Source organism: Salvelinus namaycush, chromosome 16 (assembly GCF_016432855.1).
Source record: "Salvelinus namaycush isolate Seneca chromosome 16, SaNama_1.0, whole genome shotgun sequence".
NCBI classification, from domain to species: Eukaryota; Metazoa; Chordata; class Actinopteri; order Salmoniformes; family Salmonidae; genus Salvelinus; species Salvelinus namaycush.
In genome coordinates, this window is record NC_052322.1 from 18,145,459 (window position 1) to 18,165,672 (window position 20,214).

General features: G+C 46.2%; 1 protein-coding gene across 4 annotated transcripts in view; it reads right to left on the bottom strand.

The window, feature by feature from the left end:
- The window catches only part of LOC120060669 (plexin-A2-like), a 265,104-nt gene that overhangs the window by 57,492 nt on the left and 187,398 nt on the right, over positions 1 to 20,214 (bottom strand). For all 4 annotated transcript variants that reach the window (XM_039010062.1, XM_039010063.1, XM_039010061.1 and 1 more), the window contains one exon: positions 3,716 to 3,867. In XM_039010062.1, the coding sequence (XP_038865990.1) occupies positions 3,716 to 3,867 (152 nt within the window). The remainder of the gene's footprint in view (positions 1 to 3,715; positions 3,868 to 20,214) is intronic.

A 20,214-nucleotide genomic window follows, 5' to 3' on the forward strand; every position in this document is an offset into this window, starting at 1 on the left:
ATAATAATATAATATACACTGCTCAAAAAAATAAAGGGAACACTTAAACAACACAATGTAACTCCAAGTCAATCACACTTCTGTGAAATCAAACTGTCCACTTAGGAAGCAACACTGATTGACAATAAATTTCACATGCTGTTGTGCAAATGGAATAGACAAAAGGTGGAAATTATAGGCAATTAGCAAGACACCCCCAATAAAGGAGTGGTTCTGCAGGTGGTGACCACAGACCACTTCTCAGTTCCTATGCTTCCTGGCTGATGTTTTGGTCACTTTTGAATGCTGGCGGTGCTTTCACTCTAGTGGTAGCATGAGACGGAGTCTACAACCCACACAAGTGGCTCAGGTAGTGCAGCTCATCCAGGATGGCACATCAATGCGAGCTGTGGCAAGAAGGTTTGCTGTGTCTGTCAGCGTAGTGTCCAGAGCATGGAGGCGCTACCAGGAGACAGGCCAGTACATCAGGAGACGTGGAGGAGGCCGTAGAAGGGCAACAACCCAGCAGCAGGACCGCTACCTCCGCCTTTGTGCAAGGAGGAGCACTGCCAGAGCCCTGCAAATGACCTCCAGCAGGCCACAAATGTGCAAAGCAATTCACTTCTTGTTCTGAATACAAAGTGTTATGTTTGGGGCAAATTCAATAAAACACATTACTGAGTACCACTCTGTATTTTCAAGCATAGTGGTGGCTGCATCATGTTATGGGTATACTTGTAATTGTTAAGGACTGGGGAGTTTTTCAGGATAAAAACGAAACAGAATGGAGCTAAGCACAGGCAAAATCCTAGAAGAAAACCTGGTTCAGTCTGCTTTCCTCCAGACACTGGGAGATTAAATTACCTTTCAGCAGGAAAATAACCTAAACCACAAGGCCAAGTCTAGACTGGAATTGCTTACCAAGAAGACATTGAATGTTCCTGAGTGGCAGAGTTACAGTTTGGACATAAATCTACAGCAAGACCTGAAAATGGTTGTCTAGCAATGGTCAACAACCAATTTGCAGAACAGTGGGCAAATGTTACACAATACAGCTGTGGAAAGCTCTTACAGACGTACCCAGAAAGACTGTAATCGCTGGCAAAGGTGCTTCTACAAAGTATTGACTCAGGGGTGTGAATACTTACGTAAATTAGATATCTGTATTTCATTCTCAAAACATTTGCTCAAATCTAAAAACAGGTTTTCACTTCGTCATTATGGGGTATTGTGTGTAGATGGGTGAGAAACATTTATTCCATTTTGAATTCAGGCTGTAACATGACAAAATGTGGAACATTTCAAAGGGTATGAATACTTCCTGAAGGCACTGTATATAACATGTATATGTTACAAACCAAAAATGTAAAACAAAGTTACTTTTCTCCTCCGAAGACGGGGGGCGGTGGGATGCGCCAATAGTAAAAAAAGAGACTAAATAAATTTAAAAATAATCTGTTGACTGGAGTACAGCTTGTGGTGCAACCCACACTAGTCCGACCAAGGCAAGACTAACAGGGCAGAGAACCAACAGGTTGACAATGTGTGCTAACTTCTGCTAAGTCAGGGATCCAGACCACTACGCCAACACTACCCACAACCCTACCCCTTCTTAGTCACAGTAATACTGCTGCTGGGGACCCTGGCCAGCTTTCTAATTTCCCCCTCTGACACGTTTTACACGGCAAAATAAATGAATTCACTCCAGCAGTGTCCCAATCGGATTAAACTGCTGTCAGATCGGTGCACTGCTGACAAATGGTCCCCTACAGCCAGTGTGACATGCAGCGCATTTCAATTATACACACACACACAGCCAGACCTCCCCAAACACTTACGGTGCTAAAATATAACTTTACCCCACACAACACCAACTATCCCCCAACCTAGCTACCAAAGACTATTTCAAAAGCCTCTGCCTTAATAGCAATGGCCAAAATACTTCCCTCCTGGATGTTGAGAGGATAATACATGCACAGCAAAGTGTCTAATTAACTCCTTTGAAAGTTCTCTGATTTGCCTCAGTATCGGTGCTGAGGTATACCTGATGTGGGTGTGTATAGTAGTCAACGCCGCAGCAGTACAGTGCTGCAGTGCTCCTCGGGGATCAGAGGGAGGGCAGAAGAAGGCCAGCAGAGGAATTAAGGTTAAGGACTTGACTCCACAGAGGAGTCTGTTCTACTCAGTTCTGTTGTGTGCCAGGCTACCTTTGTCTCCGCAGGCCGCAGCTCCAACACGAAACTCACAAAACTGTCTTCTACCCCACTGACTCCAAGTCATTGTCCTTTCATTCAAATGGAGGAAGAGAGAGTGACAAAGCGCCTTTTCTGTCTGTCTGCATATCCTCCTTTTGCTCTGCACTCCTCTCCAGTCAGGGTCAGGATGGTAGAGTGCTGCTGTGTGCAGACAGGGAGGGTTCCATTTGAGTCAATCGTCTGAGAGGTCTCCATACACCTGTCAAGGTGAGGGCACCCATAAGCCACCACTCCATTCCACTCAGGGTCAGGATGGTAGAGTGCTGCTGTGTGCTGACAGGGAGTGTCAGGGGTCATTCACCTGAGAGGTGTACAGGACACATACACTTGTCTGTCTATGTGAAGACAGAGAGCACTGTTACAGTACTGCTGTGACAGGGAGGGTCTATGTACCCGTCTAGGTGAGGGCAGGGGTATCCACAATGCACTGCTCTCCTGGCTCAGCCGTTCTGACTGAACTGTCTAGTCTATCTGTGTGAGGCAGCAGGAAGCCAATTATGAAACATGGGCCACGGACAATTAGTGAAGGGAGATGGGACGGGCTTAATGTGCTCTCTGCTGCACCAGGCAATTAAAACAATTAAACAAAGGTAAACACACACAGAGGTTCTGGGACTGACGGGTTGTATATGTGTGTGTGTGTGTGTGTGTGTGTGTGTGTGTGTGTGTGTGTGTGTGTGTGTGTTTGTTTGTGTTTGTGTGAGGTGTGGGCTATCTTCCTGTACGGGAAAACAACAGGCCGAGACTGATGGCCTTGCTCCAGTCATAATTAAGAGAGGAGTCTCTCTGGTGTGTGTGTGTGTGTGAGAGAGAGAGAGAGCGAGAGAGAGAGAGAGTGTGCATGCTTGTCTCTGTGTGTGTGTGTGTGTACGTGTCCCTGTGTGTGCGTGCGTGCGTGCGTGCGTGCGTGCGTGCGTGTGTGTGTGTGCGAGTGTATGAGCTGACAGCTTGTGTTAGATGGTCCAGTCTCATACAGTTGCATACAGCTCCAAGGCTTGCCAGTGAACACAATTAGGTGTTGTTCGTGATGTTCGTTTACTTTTACTGTGCTTTTACCCACCTCTCAGTGGTCTGAAATCTGCAGACTTAGTGACTGCATGGCTGTTGTCAGATAGTCTTAAAATGGTAAAGAACTGGGAACTGAGATCATTTGTTGTGAAGATAATATAGGGTTTCCCCTTTTTGTTCACTCTATTTCAATGCATCTTCTGCCATTATTCCATTACTGTTCTGTGGAAACATGTTCCATTCACCTAACACTGTCATCGATTAATTGGCTAGGAATGTCTACAGTTTTGAAAATATATTTTTTAAATCCAAGGTTAGGGTTAAGGCTAGGTTAATGTGTGTGTGTGTGTGTGTGTGTGTGTGTGTGTGTGTGTGTGTGTGTGTGTGTGTGTGTGTGTGTGTGTGTGTGTGTGTGTGTGTGTGTGTGTGTGTGTGTGTGTGTGTGTGTGTGTGTGACCTGTGCGTTGACTTACTGTTCTGCGATGATGTAGCCTTCCTCCACAGGGGAACACTTGACTCCAGCCACCTCCACATTGTCCACCATCTCACTGAACGCCAGGCCCAGGTTCATGCCATGGATGGTCACCCTGGTACCCCCCTCTGGAGGGCCAGCTACTGGGGTCACCTGCAGAGGTCAAAGGGGAGAGAGGTCAGAGGTTAAAGGAGAAACATACGTCATACTTTACATCATGGCATTCCATAGTAACGTGGTACTCCCTGACAATCTAAAGGTTTTGACAATGACGATCATAATATGGTATTGTATATCTGTAGGCTTTCTATCTCGTGAGATGGATATTACGAGAGCCTCTCCTTTCCTGTATGTAGTTGGTCATAGGGGGTCAACCTCCGACCCCAACCACCCGTGTCAGAAAACAGGCATGATGTCATCACACCAGAGCCCACCTAACAGAGGGGACTAATGGAACCGGCATCATTACTCCTAGAAGGATGATGTCATCGTTCTCTTCACACAACACACAAACATAACCCTCCCATATAGACCTTAACTACCAGCACAATCTTCTAATATACTGTATACCTGTACACTGTATATACGTTATGTATTAATAAAGCCAATGAAAATAATTTGGCCAAACATAAAAACCTGGAGGGTGAATTAACATTCTGGATACCTGCCTAGTCCCCTGATCTGCTGCTGCTGTTGCCATGGGTGATCAATCTAACAAGAGACCATATTAGTGCTCAGTGCAGCCCACCTTGTAATAAAATACAATATGGCTGCCCAGCATGACCTTGGCTCTGGGTGGCATGCTGCCTTCTGTGCTGCACAGCCCCTCAGTGGCTAGGAGCTGGCTGCTGTCCATAGGAGAGGAGTGTGTGTGTGAGGAGGAGGAGAGAAAAGAAGAGGGAAGAGAAGAGAGGAGCAGGAGGAGGAGACATACACACACACACACACACACACACACACACACACACACACACACACACACACACACACACACACACACACACACACACACACACACACAATACCATCTCCATGTGTGAAGTCACAGCCTCTATGTAAACAATCGATATGACATTACTGGGCACGCATGTGGAAGTAAAACCAACAAGAGTGTCCAGCATTATAAACCGGTGCCCGCTTTCTGATCCGCATTCACCCCTGCCACGTGAGAGTGGCTAGCGGTGGGTCTCTCTCTCTCTCTCTCTCTCTCTCTCTCTCTACCTTCCTGTGTCTGTGGGTGCCCACTTGTGCGTTGTACTAACCTTGTGGGACATCTGCATTGTAATCTCGATTTTGTGGACATTAATTGCTCTGGATGTAACGTAAGTGTGTCACTGCACTGCCTGAGGTTCTGAATACATCAATGTTTTAGTGCTACTTGGGCATGCAGGGTACAGGGGGAAACACAGTGGAGAGAGGAGGAGGCCTGGCTAAATATATCCATGTCAGACCATGGCTGGAACAATCCCAAACAACTTAGGGATAGTTACATAAGAAATGGGGGAGGTTTAATGCCCCAGAGAGAGGAGAGAGAGAGATGAGTAGAATAATAGTGCTGTGTGCCACTCTGGAAGGTGTGGCAGCCATAAGGGAAGTACACCATGATAGATGATGTACAGTCGGTGCAGTATCTCTAGTGAAAGCGTGTGAGATGCTCTCCTAGCCAGAAGCTGCAGTATAACTCTTCTGATGACAGGCCGGACATGGGATATAACTTGAATAACTTTAATCCATTCATGAAGCCCATATCACTGAGCTGCCATTGGCAGAAAGATGCTTGATTAATCAGATGAGTATAAATATCACTTTGTGTGGCACTACATCAAAGTTATCAAAGACTCCCCCTCAAAGACTTGAAGAGCAGAGAGGCTCCGTGTCTGACCCTGGCTCTATCTGAGTGGCAGATGAACAATTGGACGACGCCCACAGAAGTCCCTAAGAACTGATTCCAGACCCGTGGTTACATGGTGACACGCTAATCAACTCCTAATGAACAAAGACAGACTGGGATCTGGCTCATCAGCAGGAATGCAGTGTGTGCCTGCGTGTGTGTGTCTCAATGTGTGTTTGTGTGTGTGTGTGTGTGTGTGTGTGAGCGAGCAGCTTTCTACTTATGCTACATCCTCCTCTCCTCTCCTCTCCTCTCAGGCTAAGTGACACACTACTCCACTTCAGGCGCCCGCCGCCCGCCCGCCCGCCCGCCCGCCCGCCCGCCCGCCCGCCTGCCTGTTTGTCTTAACACTAAACACTGACTCTCTACTCTCTCAGCCCTAGCCAGGCAAGAGAGGATTGCTCATTGGGCATGCACGCACCTCCTGCTGCCGACAGCCCCCCCCACCCCCCCCAGCTCCACGCTCCCTGTGTAATCCTTTTAAGAGGAGCTCTGCTGCCCGCACGGCTTTGTCACACTGTGTCAATGGATGGTAATTTCAAGAAAACAGCCAGCCAGCTCACACAAGCCCACTTCCTCTCCCTTAGATACAGCTCCAGGGTTGTGAAGGGTGGGCCGGTGGGGGGGTACAAATGGCCATTTCCTAACACATGCCACTGGATTTGGGATTGGGAAGGATGAGAAAGGAGAAGTACGGGGGGGGGGGGGGGGGGGGGGGTGAGATGACTGAATGAAAGGAAGAGATGGAGAAGTGTATAGGGGGGTGAGAAGGAGAAGTGTAGATGGGGGTGAGAAGGAGAAGTGTAGATGGGGGTGAGAAGGAGAAGTGTAGAGGGGGGTGAGAAGGAGAAGTATAGAGGGGGGTGAGAAGGAGAAGTGTAGAGGGGGGTGAGAAGGAGAAGTGTAGAGGGGGGTGAGAAAGAGAAGTGTAGAGGGGGGTGAGAAGGATAAGTATAGAGGGGGGTGAGAAGGAGAAGGGTACAGGGGGGTGAGAAGGAGAAGTGTAAGATGGGGGTGAGAAAGAGAAGTGTAGAGGGGGGTGAGAAGGAGAAGTATAGAGGGGGGTGAGAAGGAGAAGTGTAGAGGGGGGTGAGAAGGAGAAGTGTAGAGGGGGGTGAGAAGGAGAAGTATAGAGGGGGGTGAGAAGGATAAGTGTAGAGGGTGTTGAGAAGGAGAAGTGTAGAGGGGGGTGAGAAGGAGAAGTGTAGAGGGTGTTGAGAAGGAGAAGTGTAGAGGGGGGTGAGAAGGAGAAGTGTAGAGGGGGGTGAGAAGGAGAAGTGTAGAAGGTGTTGAGAAGGAGAAGTGTAGAGGGGGGTGAGAAGGAGAAGTGTAGAGGGGGGTGAGAAGGAGAAGTGTAGAGGGGGGTGAGAAGGAGAAGTGTAGAGGGGGGTGAGAAAGAGAAGTGTAGAGGGGGTGAGCAGGAGAAGTGTAGAGGGGGGTGGGAAGGAGAAGTATAGAGGGGGGTGAGAAGGAGAAGTGTAGAGGGGGGTGAGAAGGAGAAGTATAGAGGGGGGTGAGAAGGAGAAGGGTACAGGGGGGTGAGAAGGAGAAGTCTAGAGGGGGGTGAGAAGGAGAAGTGTTAGATGGGGGTGAGAAAGAGAAGTGTAGAGGGGGGTGAGAAGGAGAAGTATAGAGGGCGGTGAGAAGGAGAAGGGTACAGGGGGGTGAAAAGGAGAAGTGTAGAGGGTGTTGAGAAGGAGAAGTGTAGAGGGGGGTGAGAAGGAGAAGTGTAGAGGGTGTTGAGAAGGAGAAGTGTAGAGGGGGGTGAGAAGGAGAAGTGTAGAGGGGGTGAGAAGGAGAAGTGTAGAGGGGGGTGAGAAGGAGAAGTGTAGAAGGGGGTGAGCAGGAGAAGTGTAGAGGGGGGTGGGAAGGAGAAGTATAGAGGGGGGTGAGAAAGAGAAGTGTAGAGGGGGGTGAGAAGGATAAGTATAGAGGGGGGTGAGAAGGAGAAGGGTACAGGGGGGTGAGGAGAAGTGTAGAGGGGGGTGAGAAGGAGAAGTGTTAGATGGGGGTGAGAAAGAGAAGTGTAGAGGGGGGTGAGAAGGAGAAGTATAGAGGGGGGTGAGAAGGAGAGGGTACAGGGGGGTGAGAAGGAGAAGTGTAGAGGGGGGTGAGAAGTAGAAGTGTTAGATGGGGTGAGAAAGAGAAGTGTAGAGGGGGGTGAGAAGGAGAAGTGTAGAGGGGGGTGAGAAGGAGAAGGGTACAGGGGGGTGAGAAGGAGAAGTGTTAGATGGGGGTGAGAAAGAGAAGTGTAGAGGGGGGTGAGAAGGAGAAGTATAGAGGGGGGTGAGAAGGAGAAGGGTACAGGGGGGTAGGAAGGAGAAGTGTTAGATGGGGGTGGGAAGGAGAAGTATAGAGGGGGGTGAGAAGGAGAAGTGTAGAGGGGGGTGAGAAAGAGAAGTGTAGAGGGGGGTGAGAAGGATAAGTATAGAGGGGGGTGAGAAGGAGAAGGGTACAGGGGGGTGAGGAGAAGTGTAGAGGGGGGTGAGAAGGAGAAGTGTTAGATGGGGGTGAGAAGGAGAAGGGTACAGGGGGGTGAGAAGGAGAAGTGTAGAGGGGGGTGAGAAGTAGAAGTGTTAGATGGGGTGAGAAAGAGAAGTGTAGAGGGGGGTGAGAAGGAGAAGTATAGAGGGGGGTGAGAAGGAGAAGGGTACAGGGGGGTGAGAAGGAGAAGTGTAGAGGGTGTTGAGAAGGAGAAGTGTAGAGGGGGGTGAGAAGGAGAAGTGTAGAGGGTGTTGAGAAGGAGAAGTGTAGAGGGGGGTGAGAAGGAGAAGTGTAGAGGGGGGTGAGAAGGAGAAGTGTAGAGGGGGGTGAGAAGGAGAAGTGTAGAAGGTGTTGAGAAGGAGAAGTGTAGAGGGGGGTGAGAAGGAGAAGTGTAGAGGGGGGTGAGAAGGAGAAGTGTAGAGGGGGGTGAGCAGGAGAAGTGTAGAGGGGGGTGAGCAGGAGAAGTGTAGAGGGATGTGGGAAGGAGAAGTATAGAGGGGGGTGAGAAGGAGAAGTGTAGAGGGTGTTGAGAAGGAGAAGTGTAGAGGGTGTTGAGAAGGAGAAGGGTACAGGGGGGTGAGAAGGAGAAGGGTACAGGTGGGTGAGAAGAAGTGTAGAGGGAGTGACAATACGTTTTTTTGTATTTTTTTGTAATTTTACTAGGATCCTAATTCCAAAAGCCGCAGCTACTCTTCCTGAGGTCCACACAGAACATGAAACATGACATAATACAGAACATTAATAGACAAAAAAAAGCTCAAGTATAGAACTACATACAATTTAAAACGGGACACATAGCCTACATATCAATACATACACAGAAAATCTCAAGGTCAAATAGGGGAGAGGCATTGGGCCGCGAGGTGTTGCTTTTTCTGTTGTTTGAAACCAGGTTTGCTGTTCACTTGAGCAATATGAGATGGAAGGGAGTTCCATGCAATATGGGCTCTATAATACTGTACGCTTTCTTCAATTTGTTCTGGATTTGGGGACTATGAAAAGACCCCTGGTGGCATGTCTGGTGGGATAAGTGTGTGTGTCAGAGCTGTGTGTAAGTTGACTATGCAAACAATTTTGAATTTTCAACACAATGTTTCTTATAAAAAGAAGAAGTGATGCAGTCAGTCTCTCCTAAACTCTTTGCCAAGAGAGACTGGCATGGATAGTACACTGCTCAAAAAAATAAAGGGAACACTTAAACAACACAATGTAACTCCAAGTCAATCACACTTCTGTGAAATCAAACTGTCCACTTAGGAAGAAACACTGATTGACAATAAATTTCACATGCTGTTGTGCAAATGGAATAGACAAAAGGTGGAAATTATAGGCAATTAGCAAGACACCCCCAATAAAGGAGTGATTCTGCAGGTGGTGACCACAGACCACTTCTCAGTTCCTATGCTTCCTGGCTGATGTTTTGGTCACTTTTGAATGCTGGCGGTGCTCTCACTCTAGTGGTAGCATGAGACGGAGTCTACAACCCACACAAGTGGCTCAGGTAGTGCAGCTCATCCAGGATGGCACATCAATGCGAGCTGTGGCAAGAAGGTTTGCTGTGTCTGTCAGCGTAGTGTCCAGAGCATGGAGGCACTACCAGGAGACAGGCCAGTACATCAGGAGACGTGGAGGAGGCCGTAGGAGGGCAACAACCCAGCAGCAGGACCGCTACCTCCGCCTTTGAGCAGGAGGAGCACTGCCAGAGCCCTGCAAAATGACCTCCAGCAGGCCACAAATGTGCATGTGTCTGCTCAAACGGTCAGAAACAGACTCCATGAGGGTGGTATGAGGGCCCGACGTCCACAGGTGGGGGTTGTGCTTACAGCCCAACACCGTGCAGGACGTTTGGCATTTGCCAGAGAACACCAAGATTGGCAAATTCGCCACTGGCGCCCTGTGCTCTTCACAGATGAAAGCAGGTTCACACTGAGCACATGAGCACATGTGACAGACGTGACGGAGTCTGGAGACGCCGTGGAGAACGTTCTGCTGCCTGCAACATCCTCCAGCATGACCGGTTTGGCGGTGGGTCAGTCATGGTGTGGGGTGGCATTTCTTTGTGGGGCCGCACAGCCCTCCATGTGCTCGCCAGAGGTAGCCTGACTGCCATTAGGTACCGAGATGAGATCCTCAGAGCCCTTGTGAGACCATATGCTGACACATGCACATTTGTGGCCTGCTGGAGGTCATTTTGCAGGGCTCTGGCAGTGCTCCTCCTGCTCAAAGGCGGAGGTAGCGGTACTGCTGCTGGGTTGTTGCCCTCCTACGGCCTCCTCCACGTCTCCTGATGTACTGGCCTGTCTCCTGGTAGTGCCTCCATGCTCTGGACACTACGCTGACAGACACAGCAAACCTTCTTGCCACAGCTCGCATTGATGTGCCATCCTGGATGAGCTGCACTACCTGAGCCACTTGTGTGGGTTGTAGACTCCGTCTCATGCTACCACTAGAGTGAGAGCACCGCCAGCATTCAAAAGTGACCAAAACATCAGCCAGGAAGCATAGGAACTGAGAAGTGGTCTGTGGTCACCACCTGCAGAATCACTCCTTTATTGGGGGTGTCTTGCTAATTGCCTATAATTTCCACCTTTTGTCTATTCCATTTGCACAACAGCATGTGAAATTTATTGTCAATCAGTGTTGCTTTTTAAGTGGACAGTTTGATTTCACAGAAGTGTGATTGACTTGGAGTTACATTGTGTTGTTTAAGTGTTCCCTTTATTTTTTTGAGCAGTGTATTTACAATACCATTCAAAAGTTTGGGGTCACTTAGACATGTCCTTGTTTTTGAAAGAAAAGCAATTTTTTTTGTCCATTAAAATAACATCAAATTGATCAGAAATACAACCTGCCTTCTAAGCAGAGTTCCTCTGTCCAGTGTCTGTGTTATTTTGCCCATCTTTTATTTTTATTGGCCAGTCTGAGATATGGCTTTTTCTTTGCAACTCTGCCTAGAAGGCCAGCATCCCTCTAATGTACTTGTACTAATGTACTTAACTCTAATGTACTTGTCCTGTTGCTCAGTTGTGCACCAGGGCTTCCCACTCCTCTTTCTATTCTGGTTAGAGCCTGTTCTGTGAAGGGAGTAGTACACAGTGTTGTACCAGATCTTCAGTTTCTTGGCAATTTCTCGCATGGAATAGCCTTCATTTCTCAGAACAAGAATACACTGACGAGTTTCAGAAGAAAGTTAATTGTTTCTGCCCATTTTGAGTCTGTAATCAAACCCACAAATGCCGATGCTCCAGATACTCAACTAGTCTAAAGGCTTTTATTGCTTCTTTAATCAGAACAACAGTTTTCAGCTGTGCTAACATACTTGCAAAATGGCTTTCTAATGATCAATTAGCCTTTTAAAATGGTCAACTTGGATTAGCTGATGAAGACAGCTTGCCTGTCGAAACGTGGGTAAATTAAATATTTTTGCATCTGAGCTCCTAGAGTGTGCGGCTCTCCTTTATCATTGGAACACAGGAGTGATGGTTGCTGATAATGGGCCTCTGTATGCCTATGTAGACATTCCATAAAAAAATATGCCATTTCCAGCTACAATAGTCATTTACAACATTAACAATGTCGACATTGTACTTCTGATCAATTTGATGTTATTTTAATGGACAAAATATTTTATTTTCTTTCAAAAACAAGGACATTTCTAAGTGACCCCAAACTTTTGAACGGTAGTGTACATGGACACACATGCAATGTTTAATGCCAGTGGCATGTCATTGGTAAAAATATAAAAAAGTAGAGGGCCTAGAGAACTGCACTGCGGTACACCACACCCTACATTAGAGAATCTTCCATTAAAGAAAACCCTCTGAGTTATATTAGATAGATAGCTCTGAAACCACGATATGGCAGCGGTTGAAAATCCATAAAACATACGTTCTCCCAACAACAAGTTATGGTCAATAATATCAAAGGCTGCACTGAAATCTAACAGTACAGCTCCCACAATCTTCTAATTATCAATTTCTTTCAACCAATCATAAGTAATTTGTGTCTGTGCAGTACATGTTGAGTGCCCTTCTCTATAAGCATGCTGAAAGTCTCTTGTAAACTTGTTTACAGAGAAATAGCATTGTATTTGGTCAAAAACATTTTCCAACAGTTTGCTAAGAGCGGGAAATGTTGGCATTTCCTGCTTAAGTTTTCCCACTTTGCCAACGAAGTAATCATTAAAATAATTGCCAACATCAAATGGTTTTATGTTGAATAAGCTATCTGATTCGATTAAAGATGCAGTTGAATTTGTCTTTCTGCCCATAATTTTGTTTAAGGTACTCCAACATGTTTTTCCATCATTGTTTATATCACTGATCTTGGCTTCATAATACAGTTAGTTTCTTCTTCTTTTTGTTGAGTTTAGTCACATCATTTCTTAATTTGCAGTAAGTCAGCCGGTCAGATGTGCAGCCAGACTTATTAGCAACTCTGTCACGGATTCTCCCGGTACTGCTGCTCATTCCGTGCACCAGCTCCGGAGGTCTACGTCACCGGCCTCTAGGTGTCACTGAACTGTTTCATTATGCACACCTGGTTCCCATTCCGCCTGATTAGTAATTGTGTATATGTGTCCTCACCGGACGATGCTAGGCCAATTGTGCGTCGCCCCACGGACCTCCCGGGCGCGGCCGGCTGCGACAGAGCCTGGGCGCGAACCCAGAGTCTCTGGTGGCACAGCTAACGCTGCGATGCAGTGCCCTAGACCACTGCGCCACCCGGGAGGCCCAATTATGTAAAATTCTGGCAAATTAATTACGGCCTTTGTCAGGAATAAATGGACTTCACACAGTTTGCAATGAGCCAGGCAGCCCAAACTGCTGCATATACCCTGACTGCTTGCACGGAACGCAAGAGAAGTGACACAATTTTCCTAATTATAAGAAATTCATGTTAGCAGGCAATATTAACTAAATATGCAGGTTTAAAAATATATACTTGTGTATTGATTTAAAAAAAGGCATTGATGTTTATGGTTAGGTACATTGGTGCAACGACAGTGCTTTTTTCGCAAATGCGCTTGTTAAATCATCACCGTTTGTCTAAGTAGGCGCATCGATTATATGCAACGCAGGACACGCTAGATAAACTAGTAATATCATCAAGCATCTGTAGTTAACTAGTGATTATGTTAAGATTGATTGTTTTTTATAAGATAAGTTTAATGCTAGCTAGCAACTTACCTTGGCTTCTTGCTGCCCTCGCGTAACAGGTAGTCAGCCTGCCACGCAGGCTCCTCGTGGAGTGCAATGTAAGGCAGGTGGTTAGAGTGTTGGACTAGTAACCGGAAGATTGCAAAAACGAATCCCTGAGCTGACAAGGTAAAAATCTGTCGGTCTGCCCCTGAACAAGGCAGTTAACCCACCGTTCCTAGGCCGTCATTGACTTGCCTAGTTAAATAAAGGTGTAAAAAAATAACTAAAAAAATAACTAATAATAATCGGCAAATCGGTGTCCAAAAATACTGATTACCGATTGTTATGAAAACTTGAAATCGGCCCTAATTAATCGGCCATTCCGATTAATCGGTCGACCTCTACTCTGGATAACATAAAACCAGCCTAACCAGCTCTGCTAGGGCAAGTAAAATGGTCGGAGTGAGCTGTTCTCTTATTTGTGTCTGGAAATAGCTAGCAAGCTAGCCAACATTAGCCAGTTAGCTTGGGTGCTTGACTACTGCTGTTAGGTCAGAACGCTCCTATCAACCCTACTCTTCGGCCAGAGCGTTAAGTGCTAGGTAGTAACCGAACTTGTGCAATAAAACACTTTTTTCAGACACTTTCCAAACCAACAAACCAAGCGCTGCCTCATTCCGCGTTCAACAGGAAATGACGTTCTGGTGACATGATAATCCCTCATGATAAGAAGTGTAGAGGGGGGTGTGATTGACCTACATTCTTTCTAGTCTAATCTGTTAAGAGAACCTTAGAGAAAAATGGAACTCTCTTTAGTAGATAATCAACAGCCAGTAGAGACGACACTGAACCAGAGAGGAGAGAGAGAAGAGAGGAGGAGGGGAATGGCCAACATGATACTCCAATAGTACTAGTGAACCATAGTGGCAGAATACCTGACCACTGTGACTGACCCAAGATTAAGGAAATCTTTGACTATGTACACACTCAGTGAGCATAGCTTTGCTATTGAGAAAGGCCGCCGTAGGCAGACCTGGCTCTCAAGAGAAGACAGGCTATGTGCACACTGCCCACAAAATGAGGTGGAAATTGAGCTGCACTTCCTAACCTCCTGAAAAATGTGTTACAATATTAGAGACACATATTTCCCTCAGATTACACAGACTCACAAAGAATATGAAAACAAATCCAATTTTGATGAACTCCCATATCTACTAGGTGAAATACCACAGTGTGCCATCACAGGGACAGGATTTGTGACCTGTTGCCACAAGAAAAAGGCAACCAGTGAAGAACAAACACGATTGTAAATAGAACCCATATTTATGTTTATTTATTTTCCCTTTTGTACTTTAACTATTTGCACATCGTTACAACACTTTATATAGACATATTATGACATTTGAAATGTGTTTATTCATTTGAAACTTCTGTGAGTGTAATGTTTACTGTACATTTTTATTGTTTATTTAACTTTTGTTTATTATCTACTTCACTTGCTTTGGCAATGTTAACATATGTTTCCCATGCCAATGAAGTCCATACATTGAATTTTGAGAGAGAGAGCGAGAGAGAGAGAGCGAGAGAGCGAGAGCGAGAGAGAGAGAGAGAGAGAGAGAGAGAGAGAGGGTGGCCAACACGATACCCTAACAGTACTAGAGAACCATAGAGAGAGAGTAGAAAAGAGAAAAGAAGAGACAGAGCAGAAGACAGCCTAGCATTGCCAAGCGCCATGTTTATATATTTAGCTGAAGTAATGGTGGGGAAAGTGATGCTCATCTACTCTATGCTAAACTCAATAGAGGCTGTGGAAAAGCAACCTGTGCTAGCTTTGGGGGGGAGATAGAAACGAAAGTCTGAAACTCAATGGCATTCTACATTCTACTGACAGACAGAGAGACGAGAGCGAGGAAGGCTTTGAGCTGTGTTCTACCATATTATAATGGCAGACATCACAGTGTACTCTTCATGTGAACAGGCCTTAATGTGGGCTTCACTAGTGCTCTCTCTCTTTCTCTCCGGGCTTTCCCCTTCCTCAGATAACACCTGTTTCTGATTACATTTAAACTAAGAAGCCCGAGTTAAAAAAAATAAAAAAAGGTCAAAGTGAAAGCATGTTAGAACTGTTGCCTCTGAAGCTGCTATCAATATGAGCGTGTGTAGCATCTGAATGGCTGTGGGTAGATCCACTCCCGGGGTTTTAAACGGCACATCTTGCACCCAGACCTCAGAGCTGTCTTTGGGTCTTTGAGGGTAGTTCAGGCATGTCAAATTTCATTGTGACTAGCGATGAATGTGCTTTATAAAAACACACTTATCACTTCTTTCCCCGTGAACAAACTACACATTAAATACTTTATAGGCTCTTAAATGTCTTGTAGCCTGCCGAGAGGTACAGACGGGGATGAAGGGGACAGGAGAGAAATACTGGAAGCAGGAGAGGAATGAAGAAAGGAAGGGAGACAAACACACCCACCTGGGAGGTGTACTGCTGTGTGGTGGGGAGGGGGGCACCACAGCCTCCATGAGGGCACCGTGACTTATCCGGCAGTGTTTTCATTCCAGGCCTCTCTACCCCCTGTTCAGAACACTGTGTGTGTGTGCTTCCATATCCGTGCTTGTGTGTGTGTGTTTGTTTGCCTATAGATGCCTCGGTTGGTTGAACAACGATTTGTAGTGCCTGCCATTGGCTGGGTCTAAATGAACCGTTGGAACACGGTATTTCAGGGTCAGGTGAGAGATAGAAGAGAAGGACTTTGTTTGCTGTAGTCTACTGTTTACTGGGTGACAGTCAGTCCCATCCTCCCTCTGGCCACTGCTCTATACTGTATACCGCCTTTACATTTCACATTGTTATGCAATGATGATTTACTAATGAGCTTGAACTAGAGATTAGCTGCAGTACTGTATACCGCTCTTCTACGGATCAGGTGTGTTAAGACTACAGCTACAGTACTATAGTGTATCCAGCCATTACAGGAAGTCGTAGTCTCTCTATTCTCTCCAGCGTATATAGGGGCCATACAGTCCAGCACAGAGAGAGTTCCTCCTTCCCATGTTGCCTTTCAAGTCCTCTAATCCCCAGCTTCATTTGATGCTGTTCCCTCTGCTGTTAGAGGAGGCTTTTATCTGTTCAATATTAATACTGTGCCGGGAGAGGGGGGGGGGAGAGGGGGGGGGGGGGGGGGGGGGGGGGCGCGCTCAGGCACGGTACTTAATAGAAATATAAATTATTCACAAGGAGCGTCTTCTGATAGGCACATAGACTAGTATCGATGTATGTACACAAATCAGATCATGATTGGGGCTTTGTTGCATACAATCAAAACAAAATGTATTCATAAATTCAGCCCATGAGGGAAAGAGTATAGTCTTTTTGAAGAAATTCTCATTATTGGGAGAGGAAAGGGGTTGGGGGTACAGAGATAAGAACAAATGAATGCAGAGTAAACCAGGAGGGGTAATAAATATAAGCTCAACAAGTGCCAAATGTTGCTTGCTAGTTGGTGTTTTTGCCTCTGGAGCTGTACTGTGTGTGTGTGTGTGTGTGTGTGTGTGTGTGTGTGTGTGTGTGTGTGTGTGTGTGTGTGTGTGTGTGTGTGTGTGTGTGTGTGTGTGTGTGTGTGTGTGTGTGTGTGTACAGTATGTGTGTGTGTCCCCAACTCCAGTGAAAAGTACAAATCAATGCGGTATGGGCTCCCAGTGGCAACTGTGCTGTATAACAGGGCTGAGCTCTGACACCCCACAGGGCCTCTCCTCTTACTCTCCTCCCCTTTCATCTACTTGGCATCCTCTTCTTCATTTCTCTTCCTCCCACCTCACCTCTCAACTTTACTTTCCATTCTCTCTCTCTCTCTCTCTCTCTCTCTCTCTCTCTCTCTCTCTCTCTCTCTCTCTCTATCTCTCTCTCTCTCTCTCTCAATTCAATAAAAGGGGCTTTATTGGCATGGGAAACGTGTTTACATTGCCAAAGCAAGTGAAATAGACAAACAAAAGTCAAAATAAACAATAAAAAAAGTACAATATAGGTTGTATTTACAATGGTGTTCTTCACTGGTGGTAATTTGCCCAGTATGTGTGGGAGTTCATCAAAATTGAAGTTGTTTTCATATTCTTTGTGGGTCTGAGGGAAATATGTGTCTCTAATATGGTCATACATTTGGAAGGAGTTTAGGAAGTGCAGCTAAGTTTCCATCTCATTTTGTGGGCAGTGTGCACATAGCCTGTCTTCTCTTGAGAGCCAGGTCTGCCTACTGCGGCCTCTCTCAATAGCAAGGCTATGCTCACTGAGTCTGTACATAGTCAAAGCTTTGGCTCAGTCACAGTGGTCAGGTATTCTGCCACTGTGTACTCTCTGTTTAGGGCCAAATAGCCCTTCCAATGTGTCAAGTAATTATCTTTTTGTTTTCTCATGATTTGGTTGGGTCAAATTGTGTTGCTTTCCTGGGGATCTGCTTGTGTTGGTGAACAGAGCCCCAGGACCAGTTTGCTTAGGGGACTATTCTCCAGGTTCATCTCTCTGTAGGTGATGGATTTGTTATGGAAGGTTTGGGAATTGCTTCCTTTTAGGTGGTTGTAGAATTAACCGTCTCTTTTCTGGATTTTGATACTTAGCGGGTATCGGCCTAATTCTGCTCTGCATGCATTATTTGGTGTTTTACGTTGTACACAGAGGACATTTTTGCAGAATTCTGCATGCAGAGTCTCAATTTGGTGTTTGCCCCATTTAGTGAATTCTTGGTTGGTGAGCGGACCCCGGACATCAGAACCATAAAGGGCAATGGGTTCTATTATTGATTCAAGTACTCTTAGCCAGATCCGAATTGGTATGTCGGATTGTATGTTCCTTTTGATGGCGTAGAAGGCAATTATTGCCTTGTCTCTCAGATCGTTCACAGCTTTGCGTTACCTGTGGCAGGGCCAGGTGAGAGATGTTTAGGCTGAGGTATGTATAGTTTTTTGTGTGATCTATTGCAACGGTGTCTAGATGGAATTTGTATTTGTGGTCCTGGCAACAGAACGTTTTAGGAACACCATTGTTTTTGTCTTTGTTACGGATACAAGTGTTCTGTGTGTATCCTGTGTGTATTTCTTTTCTCTCCTTCTCCCCTACTCACAGGTGACAATAATCATTCCCCAATCAGTGATCAATCAGTCGCTAATCGGAAGACACCTGCTCCTTTTCCCTTACCCAATCACAGTCCCTTTCCCTTGGTTTAAAACCCCTGTCAGTTGTTGTCTCCCCAGCTCAATCTCTTTGTAACATGCCTTCTGTCTGTAGATCGCTTGTGTGTTTTGCATCTACATGTCACTTTGTCCCCACCTGTGAGTATTGTTTTGGTTATGGTGTTTGAGTGTTTGTTTGATGGTGGGAAAAGGGGGTAACCAGACAAGTCGCCCTTGGGCTACACTACCCGTAGTTAAATATTGTTATAAACACTAGTTAGAACTGGGCGGACCACCCCCTGTATGTTTGGTTAGTTAGTTAGCTGTTTGTGAAGTAGGCTAGTCTAGCTTAGGGGTGTTTTTGGATTATTCTTTCATTCCTTGGGTCCCGCTCAGCCCCTTTTCCTGCTCCCCCCATTACCGTGTGTTTTTAAATAAACCTTGAGTGTTTGACGGTAGTAATTTAGTTGTCTGTGGTTATTTTTGTTCTCACTGTTACGTTGTCACTATAATAATTTGCATGAGTTGTGTTACGGGTCCCATTACCATCCCCCCTAGATTGTCGGGCCAAAGGGATTCGTAACAGTCTTATTGAAATATACTGTCAAGGTTTGACAGAATCTATGCAGAAAATCTAGGTGCTACTGTAGGCCCTCATTGGTTGGGGACAGAAGCAGCAGCTCATCAGCAAATAGTAGACATTTGACTTCAAGTTCTAGTAGGGTGAGGCCGGGAACTGCAGACTGTTCTAGTGCCCTCGCCAATTTGTTGATACATTGCACTCGGAAGTATTCAGACCCTTTGACTTTCTCCACTTTTTGTAACATTACAACCTTACTCTAAAAGTGATTAAATCATTTCCCCCCCCCCCCCTCATCAATCTACACACAATACCCCATAATGCCAAAGCAAAAACCGGTTTTTAGACATTTTTGCTCATTTATATAAAAAAAAAACCTGATATATCATATTTACATAATTATTCAGACCCTTTACTCAGTACTTTGTTGAAGCACATTCGGCAGCGATTACATCCTCGAGTCTTCTTGGGTAGGACGCTACAAGCTTGGCACACCTGTATTTGGGGTGTTTCTCCCATACTTCTCTGCAGATCCTCTCAAGCTCCATCAGGTTGTATGGGGAGCGTCGCTGCACAGCTATTTTCAGGTCTCTCCAGAGATGTTTGATCGGGTTCAAGTCCAGGATCTGGCTGGGCCATTCAAAGACATTCAGAGACTTGTCCCGAAGCCACTCCTGCATTGTCTTGGCTGTGTGCTCAGGGTCGTTGTCCTGTTGGAAGGTCAACCTTTGCCCCAGTCTGAAGTTCTGAGCACTCTGGAGCAGGTTTTCATCAAGGATCTCTCTGTACTTTGCTCCGTTCATCTTTCGCTCGATCCTGACTAGTTTCCCAGTGCCTGCCGCTGTAAAACATCCCCACAACATGATGTTGCCACCACCATGCTTCACCGTAGGGATGGCGCTAGGTTTCCTCCAGACATGACACTTGGCATTCAGGCCAAATAGTTCAGTCTTGGTTTCATCAGACCAGAGAATCTTGTTTCTCATGGTCTGAGAGTCTTTAGGTGCCTTTTGGGAAACTCCAAGCGGGCTGTCATGTGCCTTTTATTGAGGAGTGGCTTCCGTCTGGCCACTCTACCATAAAGGCCTGATTGGTGGAGTGCTGCAGAGATTGTTGTCCTCCTGTAAGTTCCACAGAGGAACTTTGGAGCTCTGTCAGATTGACCATCGGGTTGGTCGCCTCCCTGACATAGGCCCTTCTCCCCCGATTGTGCAGTTTGGCCGGGTGGCCAGCTCTAG